The sequence below is a fragment of the Falco punctatus genome, assembly GCF_963210335.1.
Source record: "Falco punctatus genome assembly, chromosome: 5".
Classification (NCBI taxonomy): Eukaryota; Metazoa; Chordata; class Aves; order Falconiformes; family Falconidae; genus Falco; species Falco punctatus.
Window position 1 is genome coordinate 86732022 of NC_137584.1, and position 12106 is coordinate 86744127.

At 45.2% G+C, this 12106-nt stretch overlaps 1 protein-coding gene across 3 annotated transcripts in view; it reads left to right on the plus strand.

The window, feature by feature from the left end:
- The first annotated feature begins 828 nt into the window (after nt 1-828).
- The window catches only part of DRC8 (dynein regulatory complex subunit 8), a 31360-nt gene continuing 20082 nt past the window's right edge, over nt 829-12106 (plus strand). For 2 of the 3 annotated variants that reach the window (XR_013928434.1, XR_013928435.1), the window contains exons 1-2: nt 829-1280; nt 11416-11554. Coding sequence is in view for 1 of the 3 variants with exons in the window: in XM_080389160.1 (XP_080245286.1) it covers nt 1253-1280 (28 nt within the window). In the remaining 2 variants the exon portion in view is untranslated. The remainder of the gene's footprint in view (nt 1281-11415; nt 11555-12106) is intronic. The other variant, XM_080389160.1, reaches the window with a different exon arrangement.

The window sequence follows — 12106 nt, forward strand, 5'->3', positions numbered from 1 at the left end:
TTACGCTGAGCCTCATTCAATAAAACCCCACAATAAGTGGCTGAAAGGCAAACAGCAAATGTTAAAATGTTATAAAAAAAGTGAGTCTTTTAAAGCAAAGAAACCCTATTTGGGTTCAGTTTGGTTTTTGAAGTTTCAGGCGTCCATGAATACTGAGCACACTGTAACTGTTTGCTTGAGAGGTGGAGATGAGCATGCGAGGAGTCATCATCCACACGGGCTTTGCAAAAATTTAACATCTGACAAACAAGCACCTGCTGTGGCGAGGACGAGGTTTTAGTTCTAGGAATTTCATAAATATTTATTTTCTATGAATATATGGTTGCATCTTGCTGGAATATTAATATTTATATTTTCTCTACTTTCACAGTTGTTTTAGAGTCAGAAGAACCAGGCATCGCAAACGTGTCTGCTAAAACACACAGCTAAATTTAAACCACAGTTTTATTTAATATCGCAAAGACAGAATATTTTAGCTGTTTCGGCATGATCGTATTTAGAATAAAATGTTCTTTCACTTTCTAAAGCTCAGATACACAGAAATCTCTGCAATTGCTGGGAAACTCTTATTTTTAAGAGAAATGGTGTACCATGCAGTGGCAGGTGGAAGGGCCTCAGCTGGGAGCGGGGCTGCAAGGGCAGCGGTATCCAGCAGTGCCCAGCAGTGCCAGTGATGCCCAGTGGTGCCCAGTGACACCCAGTGGTGCCCACTAGTGCCTAGTGATGCCCAGCGGTGCCCAGTAGTACCCAGTGACACCCAGAAGTGCCCAGTGACACCCGGGAGTGCCCAGTGATGCCCAGCGGTGCCCCCTTGCAGCCCAGGTGTGGGATTCAGTCATGTTTTCCATCTCTCTAGCACAGTGGCGGGGAGGCGTGGGGCCTTGGGCCGGGGCTGGGCCTCTGCACCGCGATCCAGACTCTGATCGGCGCCCTGGGCCTCTGCACCGGGATCCAAATCCCGACCCTGATCGGCGCCCTGGGGGCCCCGGCCGTGGCTCCGGGTCCGGTGCGGCGCAGGAGTCCGGCGCGCAGCGCCTCCGGCCCTTCATTCGCTCTGTACCCCAGCAGGCAGCGAAGGCGGCCGGTGAAGGGGCCCCCCGGGGCGGAGGAGGGCGGCGGAGGGCGGCAGCGGCTGCTAGCCCGTCCCGGCGCGGCCCGGCGGGCACCTCGGCGCTCCCGGGCAGCCGCGGCGGCGGGAGGAGAGGGCCCGGCCAGGCCCGCGTCGCCATGGCGACAGCGCAGGGCCGCTGGCATGGCGGAGCAGGCGGGGAACGGCGAGGGTAAGGCCGCGCCGGGGCCGGGGCCTGCCGCCCCGCGGGGTGTGCGGGAGGGCCGCGCCGGGCGCCAGCCGAGAGGGGCCGGGCCGGCCGCGGGCGGCGGGAGAGGCTGCGGCTGGCGGGGCCCGGCTGCCGGGCGCTGGTGCCGGGTGGCACAAGGACACGCACGGAGGCACAGACATATGCCTGTACTTGTGCGTGTGTATACACACGGGCGCATGTACAGGTATATTTACACACACGTAGAAATACACCCCCTGCCCCCCCCCCCAGCCCTTCCAGGGTGGCCGCACTGCCGCCCCCGCCTCAGGCCTGGCCTCCCTCAGGGCCAGGGGTGCACCCCGGCTCCCTGTCCCCACCTCAGGCCTGGCCTCCCTCAGGGCGAGGGGCTGCTCCCCTGCGCTCCCTGCCACCCGTGCCACCTGCCCGTGGCCAGTGCCACCCGCGGGAGGTGGCCACGGGTGCTGGCAGCCGTATGGCTGTGTTACCGCCAGGCAGGCTGCCTGGGCACGGATGGCGGCCTCCTCACGGCACAGGGTGGCTTCCAGGGCAGCAGGATCCTGGGGACAGTTGGTCATCGCCGCTTGGAGGCCTGTCTGGATGCATCGAGCTCTCGCTGCCAGGAAAAAATAATCTCTGCTGCTGATAGCACCGTGCCTTATTTTTAGAGGCAAGCATGTTCTACTTCAGGGAGTGTTGCCAGAAATTGTGTTTTACAGGCTAAAGGTAATTCTTTCTGCAAGGATATTTGAGTATGGTTTCAAGGAAAATGTCCTTTCTGTAAAACTCGCAATATTGTGGCTCCTAAAATCCATCCTTTCTGTAAGTAAACTGGTGTGTGTTGTAGTAGTTTGCAAATTCTGGATGTTGTATTTGAAATAATCTAAATAATGGATTATTTCATACTATTTAGGAAAAAACTAACATAGTCTGTAGAAAAGTCCTGTATAAATAGTTGCTGTGGATGGTGCTGAATGAGTGATTTTGGTAGAAGTATTTCTAGCATGGACTTCACAGTACAGATATTTTACAGAAATTAAGAGGTCAGACTGCTGTAGCATCACTGAGGATTATTCTGAAAGTATAATATCTTTTATATTGTTTTTAATTTTTGTTTAGTTTTGTGAAAGCCTACTTTTTGCATCTTCCCAGTTTTGCAAATGAAGCTGAGGCACAGGGCTGGCGCTGTGATAGAGATGGTAGGATAACAGCCTAGAAGCCTGCCAGAGCATCTGAGAAGAGGGGATCTGGTGTTCTGGCAGGATAATAGTAATATTGGGAAGTTCTGACTCCATATATTTTGGGCACCTGTATGTATGATACTGAGATTTTGAACCATTTTGTCAATCCATAGGCAGAAACTCTCAGAGAGGGGAAGTTGTGGGTTTTTGATTGTTTGATTAATGGCTTTTGATGTTGTTTTTGTACTTTCAAAGTGAGAATACTTTGTAAGAAGTTTAATTACTGTATTTCTGAAGACAGATTTTTTTTTTACACTTCATGTTTTTTAACCTTGTAAAACACTATTCTCAATAGAGTATCAGGTGTCATCCTCTAAAGAAAAGTTTTGCTGTAATCCTAAATAACCTTGACCCATAAACACCATTCCTGGCCTCACCAGACTTCCCAATGGATCATGGAAAGTGACATACTGGGCTGTGGTTTCCTATCTGTAAAATGAGGACAATAACCTGTATCACACAGACAAGGCACCTCACTCATGAGAATCATAGCATGTTATTAGGCAAACCAGTTGCTTGTTGCCCTGTAAAGGTGTCTCATTATTATAAAGACAGTTGAGGTAACCTAACAGTCAGCATCTCATTAAACTGCGGAAGCAATCCCATGAGAATTAAGTCGCTTACACCCATTTCAGAGTTGCTGTTAGACTTGCAGATAGCAGTTAGAGGGTTAATTAGGATTCCCCGATTCTCATAAATCATGCTTTCTTCTGAGGAGCATTCCACATCTATGCAAAATGCAACTTTATTATGCTTCAAACAGAACAATAAATTAGTGGTATTGTCAAATAATTAGTCTTTAGGGTATTCCTTTCAGTTCTTTGTAGAGCTGCAGTTCCACCAGCTTTCATGGTAAAGGTTTCCCTTGGGTCCTATTATTTTCAAGTTTTGTCTGCTTCAAAGTTAAATGCCCACTTAAATGATTTACAGATGTGCATGATGTACTCAAGGAAAAATGGTGAAAGGCCAAATCCTGCAACCTCTTGTACATCATGTTACTCACATGTGTATTACCCTCTCACTTATGCAAATCTTGTGAAAAAAGGCTTGTATGTGCGGAAGTGTTAATGGGATCATGCCCATACTATCTGTAGTTACATGTTTTATGTATGAATTTGTATCCTACATTTGTGCTTTCAACTTTATTTAATGCTTTTTCTTTATACCCATCTGATTAAGCTAGACTCTGCTTATTCTTTCTCTTCTGTGTATTTGTTCGTATCTTCCCTCCTATTGTGTGGTTTCTTTCCCTTTTTCTGCTACTTAATTCAGTCTGTTCTTCCATTTGCTCTCAGATACTTTCTTTTTAATTTGACATAACATGTCAGATTTTCTAAGTTTTAATATCTCTGATCTCAATACTGATTTTACTAGAACCTGAAAGCAAAATGTCAGACCGGTAGTGCCTGAAGTAGAACTAGACAGAAGACAAGGCATATTTTTCTCCAGCTGGGATTTAAGACATCACATGAAAGTACATAAAGGAGAGAACGCTCAGTGTTCCTATATCGTTATGGTAATGTTATGTAATTGATCAGTATTAGAGTTTTTCTAAGACTGTATTCTTTGTGCCAGTCAGTGCATCATTAAAATGCAATTAATAAGTCATGAATTGTAATCCAAAAGAAAGTATATTAAATAGTGTGAGCTCCTGTTTCACCCACTTATATCCATATAACACCGAATAACTAGTTCTGGGTAAAAATGTCCCCCAGAAAGGTACCTGACTGTGGTGCAAAGACCTATGAAGATGGACACTAACCATTCTTCAATGATGGTTTTCTCTGGTATATGATTAGTAGCTGTTCTGGGTCGTTTGAGTTACAGCTGCAATAATACATAATCAGGACTCACAGATTCTTTTCCCCACTTACTGAACAGTCATGTGGAGGTTGTTAGTGGAGATGGGAAAGAGTTTCCCCCCCAGTTTTAGTGCCTTATGTAAATACAGTAACAGTGTGTTCAATCATACATATATATATGCTCTTTAACTGCCTGGCATGCTGGTGAAATCAGGGATTTACATTTGGTAAGAGCTAGCTACATATCCCATTCAACTCCTACCTTCTTGCAAAGAAGCAGAGTTACCCCTGCTTCACCTGTCCTGCCAAATCCTCCTGTGTCTGGAGGTGGAATCTGAACCTCCCTTCTCTGTGTCACCTGGCTCTGCCTGGATTCTGTACTGGAGGTACTGAAAATGTTGTGTCAGTGTGCGTTCTCTTTTAATAAAGTTGGGAGTCCAAACTTAGAGAGCCTAGTAGCTGCCATGAGCGCTGTAGGCAGTCGTAACCATTAATTCTGCTTGGAGCACACTTAATTAACATGAGAGTTTCAAACCTGTCACAGAAAAGCACTTAAACTGTGTATGGCTTTGGGGAATCCTGCTGAATGGGATAGTATGATGCACATGATGCTTAAGCATATGAGTACATTTAAGGGTCTTGCTGTATGAGGACTTTAAAATGTATTTTTGAGAATTTCACAAATAAGCATCAGTATTTGAAAGGTACTAAAGCTCTGGATTAAACACTCACAATAATCCTTCAGGCTAAAGTAGTCCATGAGACAAATTACCTCTAATTTAAAAAGTGGCAGTTTTTCATTTATGGGAAAAAATACACAATTAGTACAGGTAGTTAAAAATAAGTAGCTTTCATAGGGCTCAAGTAAGCAATATTTCAGCTCTAGAAGAAAATCTGAATATATGAGATCACTTAGGAAATCAGTGTGCAGCTTTATCACAGTGGAATTTACTTACAGATGAACACTGAATATTTTTATATCCTCTTGTTGACATTGCTGTGAGCAATTACATGAGGAGAAAAATTTATAGTTTTTATTAGACTGTAATGCAATTTAACATGCACCTTGACATCAATCTGAGTTATGTTTTAATATTCGCACTCATTTGGGAGTGAAACAAAAAATAAATTATGTCCATCTCCCATGGACCAATGCAGGCTGTAGATCCAATCCTCTTGGCTATAGTCTTGCAGTAAAAGTTGATCTCAGATGGATGTGGAATAGGTAATTGCAGATTGACAGGTTTCTTGTTTCCATGGTGCATAAAATGGCAGAAGTTTTTCAGTTTGGCTCTACTAGCTGACTTATTGAATAAAAAATTGGCTGGTGTGCAGAAAGGCTTTAAACTTTTTGTCTTTTAAACAATGCCAACCAGCAGATACGTGGTGCTGACAGGGAGCTTGAGAACTCCCACAAATTATCTTCCCAACAATAGTTAACATGTTATTAAGAATTTCCATGTCTACATACTAATTATTCTGAGATCTGAGGGGTTGGTTGTTTTTTTTTTTTTCAGTATAGGAGTACCTTTATTTTGTGTGAACAGATATTGCTTTGTTGCTATTAGCAATAAAACGTGGCGGGCTAAAGGTTCTGTAAAGAATACGGTCTTCCAGTAACAGAGGTCTGACATGAACCTGTTGTCAAAGATGCTCAACATTTAGCCCCCAGATGAGAGGTGGCCGTGCAGACAGGGGTGCTGGTCACACCACTGCGCTGCCCTGGCCAAATCCTGCCATGAGGTCTGGCTGCCACTGCTGTTTTTCTGCCATGGGAGTATGATTGAGGTGAGGGGCAGAAGCTGAAAATAGCTCCTACGCATTTTGGAAATGTGACATCCTTACTGTTCCATGTTATATAGGTGTGAGTAGTACGTGTAATCCCCATTAATGTAAAATTGGAAGGGATTTCCTTGAGTCCAGCCTGGGGCTGTGACCAACCATAAATTTCAAAAGCTTACCAAGATCCATTTTATGGATGGTAAGGATTATTGTGTCACTGGTGTAAGGTCCCAGGAGGTTCTGGTACTGTTACTGCTGATGGTCAGGTTGAAAATTGGATGTGAATCCTGAAATTTATCCATTGTATCCTTTTTCTCCCTGTTTGCTAGCTTTCTCCTTTAGCTTAGCCTGCCGCAAACAGCTATAGAAGTAAGTCTTATTCCCCATTGATGATAAATGTGAATGTCTTAAATTTGTCAGCTGAAATGCTGTTCAAATTCAGAATATTATTCTTAGGCAAAAAAAAGAAAATTGGAGGTTTACATTCGTTCACGATAGGTAAGGAAAGTGATTTAGCAATGTAAGTGATACTTTCAAGACAGCTCCTTAAACAACAAGCAGCTGCCGCAAACCCCTGTAATCCCTTGCCATTGTGTTGCACTGTAACAGTCCCTCTTCCTTTGGTCAAAGCCCTCATGCCAGAGTAGTGCAGGTAGAATTGCAACCAGTCCGTATTTTTTTTAAACCCATTTCAGACCCTGTCTAGCAAGTTGAGAGGCTTGTGACATGTTATATAATAACAGCATGTATTAAAAGTCATACTTAAACCCCCTCATTCTCCCATTATATTGTAGACATTAGGGTTCTTTCAAAAGAAGAGAGTTTACAGACTGCTGTATTCTAGCGCTGTGGTGCTGCAATTAAACTTTATAATGGCTTATGTTTACAATAAATTAATTCTTGGAGCACTAATACCCACTTGATTCTGGTCCCTGGTTCCTGACCACTTGAGCAATCAGTGTCTAGAGGCAGTTCAGCAGGCATATTCAATTTATGAGATATTTGGTGCAGCCACACATGCAATTAGATGTACCTGCACGCTGCTGGTGACGAGTTATACAGTGCCCTGTTGGGGCCATCCTGCATCGTTGGCAGAGCGAGCTGCTGTTGTGGGGCACGCAGCAGCATGTGAATTACTGCATTTTGGTGGAGCTTGCTGTGGTGCACCTGTGTTTTAGGCTGTGAGTGTCAGAGTTGTCCATTGTGGCTCTGCCAAGCGCTTCTGGGGTCAGCTCTGTGGAGACTCCAGGAAAAATGGAGACAGATGCCCTCTGCGACCACACAGCATAGCAGCATGGATTGTGTTCTGCCGGTGTCGCAGCCTGTGTAGGCTCTTCCTTTTCAGCAGCAGCCGGAGGTATAGCAAGACTCTCAGCATCACCAGGAAAGCTATATATCCTCACAGGGCTGTTTGCTGTTGGTGATGAAAGAGAATATAAGTATGGGCTAGACATAACTCTTTCATTATATCCCAGGTGTGGCTGAGATGAAAGATACAGAACAAATTGCAACAGTGGAGATTACTGTTTTTGCCAGCTCTGAGCTGCAACAGGAGTGCTGTCTGGTACAACTGCCGGAGTTGGGATTTCAGGGATGTGCAAGACACCACTAATGGAGATTTATGCTGAGCTTATCTCTGCCTTATGAAAAGGGAAACTGCATGCAGCCGGTATTGACTTTAAAAAAAGTGTCACGATTATTTTTTGCAGGCTAACAAATGTCAATGGCATATCTTTCACTTCACTGTAGGAAGGATAACATTATGACTTTCCTCAAGAGAAATATAAGATATTAATTGTATATTATCTGTGAATCACAGGCATACAGGAGGCAATCCAGATCTGTGTATAAGTGGGACTTCCTTGCTTTCTTTGCATGACTGGAGGTATATCTCCACATCCTCTGCTCAGAAGAGAAGATCTTTATATCAAAAGGAAAGGATTTTCCCTCATTGTTCTGCAAGTTAGTGTGACAAAGCGTGTTGTTTCGTTGCTCAGTGTGTGTTGCATGCAAGGGCAAGTATTTGGCAGCTTCTCTGTGGACACTAGCTAGGAGGAGAGCTTTGCTGTCAGAGCTGGAGCGGTGTAAATGATTAGGGTGGGTGATACTACTCAGAGCTTGCTGCTTTGGCTTATGAAGCTCTAGGCTCCGTGAAGTCCACCACATGAGTAGCTGCAAAATGATGATGTGCCTGGCTGGCTGAAATCTAGGTCATAATTGAGACCTGTTAGGTCCAGTTTGGTTACATGTTTCTTCCTGAGAGCCCTTATTGCGTGCTGCTTCCAAAGTAATAATCTACAACAGTTGGGAGACCTATGGAACTATGGCCAGCTGCTTGGGAAGATGAGCAGGGCCAAATCCTGAGAGCCACAGTTGAACATTTCATGCTGTGTCCTGATTGTTGCTCTAAAAATGTTACAGCTGCTCCTGGCATAAAATGTTTGACAGCTTATGAAATGAAAATGCGTGTTGTTATGATCCAGTTCTCAATAGATTTTTCTGTTGTGTAATGCCACTGGAACTGTCCCATCACAGAGTCTTGGGGCCTGTCTCATCCAGCCCTTCCCTCCAAGAAGTGCAAAAAGGCAAAATGGGTGTGAGGAAAAAAACCATGTTTCAACACATGACTAAATATTAAGGGGAAAATCACCAAAACTGGCTTTTCTGCAAGGACTCTGCAACAACAAATGCACAAAGTGTGGGCAAACAGACTTATGTGAAAGCTGGCAAGAGAGAAACCACTATGGTCAGTGTAGGTACTGTTGCATTTTGAAAGATGCTCAGGAGGACTGCCAAGCGTTTCGGCTCTAAGTAATGATGAGTCCAGATTCTTTCAAGCTCTAAGAGATTATTCCTACTTTTTGTCTGAGGTGTGGGCATACACAGGGCATACCGTGCATGCCTGCTGTTTCCAAGTACTATGTATTCTCCAGAGGATGTAGGCACTAAGCTGTGTGTTATTTTTCACAGGATGACCCTGCATTATTTAATATGTGTGTGTGTGTGTGTGTGTGTGACAGTGGGTTAGGATACAAGGGCTAAGGGACTTAAGAAGGTCGGGTCAGGGCATTAGCTCTCACTATTGACTGTTTCAGAGCTCAGAGAGACTTTGTGCTCAGGGTGATAAGAATCTGTGAGCTGTAGCTATGAGGGCAGAGCTATGAACTCTAATAGCAAGGTGCTTGTCACTGGGTGCTAACTGCAGTACCCCCAGCAGCCAAGGGGACAGTGGGAGATGGCAGGAGGAGCCTGGGGCTGTGGCTGGCTGGAACTGCACACAGTCCTTAGGGCAGTGGTAGAACAACAGTAATTTGGAGTTGGAGGAGGGCTAGGTGCTAAGTATTGGCTTGTGCGCTGCCTGCTACAGGTAGTAATCCTCCTGCACGGTATCACCCTGGCTGGTCAAAACAGAGAGCAGAACACCTGTCTGTGGTGCTCTGTGTGTGGGAATCCAAGTTGCGTTGCCATTCACTGATGGAAGGGCTTCTGCCTACTACTGCCAGCGAGGCGGTGGGTGATGGCCTCCACTGGACCTTTTTCCTTGCAGATGTGAGAGGGATGCTGTAGCATGACTTAGAAATTACTCGCTAGAAAATTTGTAAGAATGTCTTGCATTTTTACCCTGAATTAGGCCAACTTGTGGTTTTCTTTTATGATGTCTTTTTTTCTGGGTATGCTGCTAGGTCTAGAGTGCTTCATCAGCAGGAAAATTTACTGCTGTAGCCAAGTCCTGGCCCCAGCCTCCACAATTCCATTTCCAAGGCTTGGACTAGCCCATCTCAGCTAGGTGCTGCTATGGGCCACTGCCTGGGCTTGCAGCAGCTCAGGAATCCTTGCAGAGTCTGTCTCATCTTAATTTCTTTAACCTGGAACACAGTCATGCTACATCCCAGGTGTATGGTCATACCAACCAGCCAGCCACTGCACCTCCATTTCTCCTTTTCGGCAGATGCAGACCAAATCACAAACTTGTTTTGTGCAGAGAAAGTAGGAAGGACCTCCATCCATACCATTCCACCAAAAAAAACCCCAAACCTGAAAAATGGATCACTCATCAACCCTCAGATAGTGCTTCAGGTTTGAGAAAACTGAACTCTTGAGTATATCTAGGGTGTTCCTTGGTCATTTCCCAGGGTTGCAGGCTTCTCTGCTGGTGCTTATGAAGAGTGGTGCTTTAGTATATATAGATATATATGTAGATATAGCATATCTACACAGATTGTGTACAGTAGAAACATCAGGGCATATTTTGCTGAGCTTTTCCTGGGAGGCATGAAGCACTGTCACTGACGTGGATTGATACGTACCTGTGTTGCATCACTCAAACTAACTGCCTACAAGGGAATGGATTTTTCCCTAGCAAACCGTACGACTGTAGCATCCTTCCCCAGTATGTCCCAGGGTTGTTAGACTGCGCTTGCCCTCTCCAACAAGCTGCTCAGGAACTCTTTGAGCAGCAGGAAGGAAGGATTTTCTTGCCTGTAGGGCTGGGGAGAGATTAATCACACGCAGCACATGAAGAAATGTAAAGATGATGATGACAAAAGCATAAAGCTGGGAAAGGAGGTTCAGTAGAGCAAATGGGTGCTATCCCGGAGGGAACTCTACTCCAGGGTGAAGAAAGCAGAGCTGACTGGCAGTGTGAGCCACCTCTGCCTGTGTGCATTTCTGTGTAAGGAGCTCAGCCAGGCAATAGGAAGGGCAGGGTCGTAGCCCTTACCACATCCTCAGCACATGCTGCTGCTTCCTTTTTCAGTGGCACCAGACTTGCAGTCCATCTTCCATATGCCTTCCTCACGAGCAAACCCACCCCATGTGCAGCCCTGAAGAGCACTTAGGGGAGTTTTACAGACTGTAGGGAACACTGTATGACATAGCAGGATTCCAGCCGTGACCCGGTCCCACTCAGCCACTCCTAACATTTAACATTCCCCGCCCTTCTTCTCTTCACTTGCAAGTTCTGCTTGTTTGTAAATAGTTTCAGTAAGTTTTGAGTACGTTTGCTTTGCATTTTGTGTGTAGGAAGTCTTTACACCTTGTATTTCTTCAACAAACAAATTGCAATTCTCTGTTCTGGGGACCTCCAGAAAGTACTGGGTGGAACCAGGAAAATTAATGCCTCTGTTACAGAAACCTGAGCGCAGCGGGACTGTCAGGGTCGTAGTAGAGGAAGTGATGCAGAAAATAGTGGTTTATTGGTCTCCTCTAACCCTCTAACATACGGACAATTCTGTGTTACAGCAAGCATCTCTTCAGGAATTTGGAGAGGTAGCAAGGGTATCCCTTGTAATTTGCCCTTCTCCATTCCCACAGGCAAATGCATTCTCTACAGCAAGCCCAGGCAGTGGTTGCAGTTCCACTGGGGCTTCATGCTGACATACTTTGCCATCTGCATCCCCCGGCTTTAAGAAGTACAGCGCACCTCTGGGCAGGGCAAGCAAAAAGGATCCTGGTAAGGATGTGGGAGTCAGGTTTACTACAGCAGCTGTTCAAGTTGTTATATCATTATGACTCGGGGCAGATAGGAGTGAGTTATCAAGTACTGAGGATACAGAGTGGTCTCTGTGGACTGGTGCGGGGGCTGTTTGCCCAGCACAGACCAGGCAAAATAATGGCATCTTGCAAAAGCAACCAGAACTGACAGCAAAATGGCTTTGATGACCTGCAAGGATTTGTACCACAAGGGAAAGAAATATTTTTTCCATTGGTGGTGAACCATATTTGATCCAAAAGGGAGGGCAGTAGACAAGATTGACCATGACCCCAGCACTTCTGGGAGAGATAACTTGGACAAGAACTTTGTGAATGGTGGATATTCGCTTTCAAATCAGTGACACTTTAATAAGAACTGTATTTTGGAGGCAGTGTGAACTATGGATTTAAACACCTTTGGATATACTAGGTGATGAAAGGCATTGGCTATGGCTTCTTTTCCAGCTTGACATGGCATCCTCCATGGCCTGTTTTGTTCTGTGTTACAGTGTCAGTTAGATAAGAATTTTAT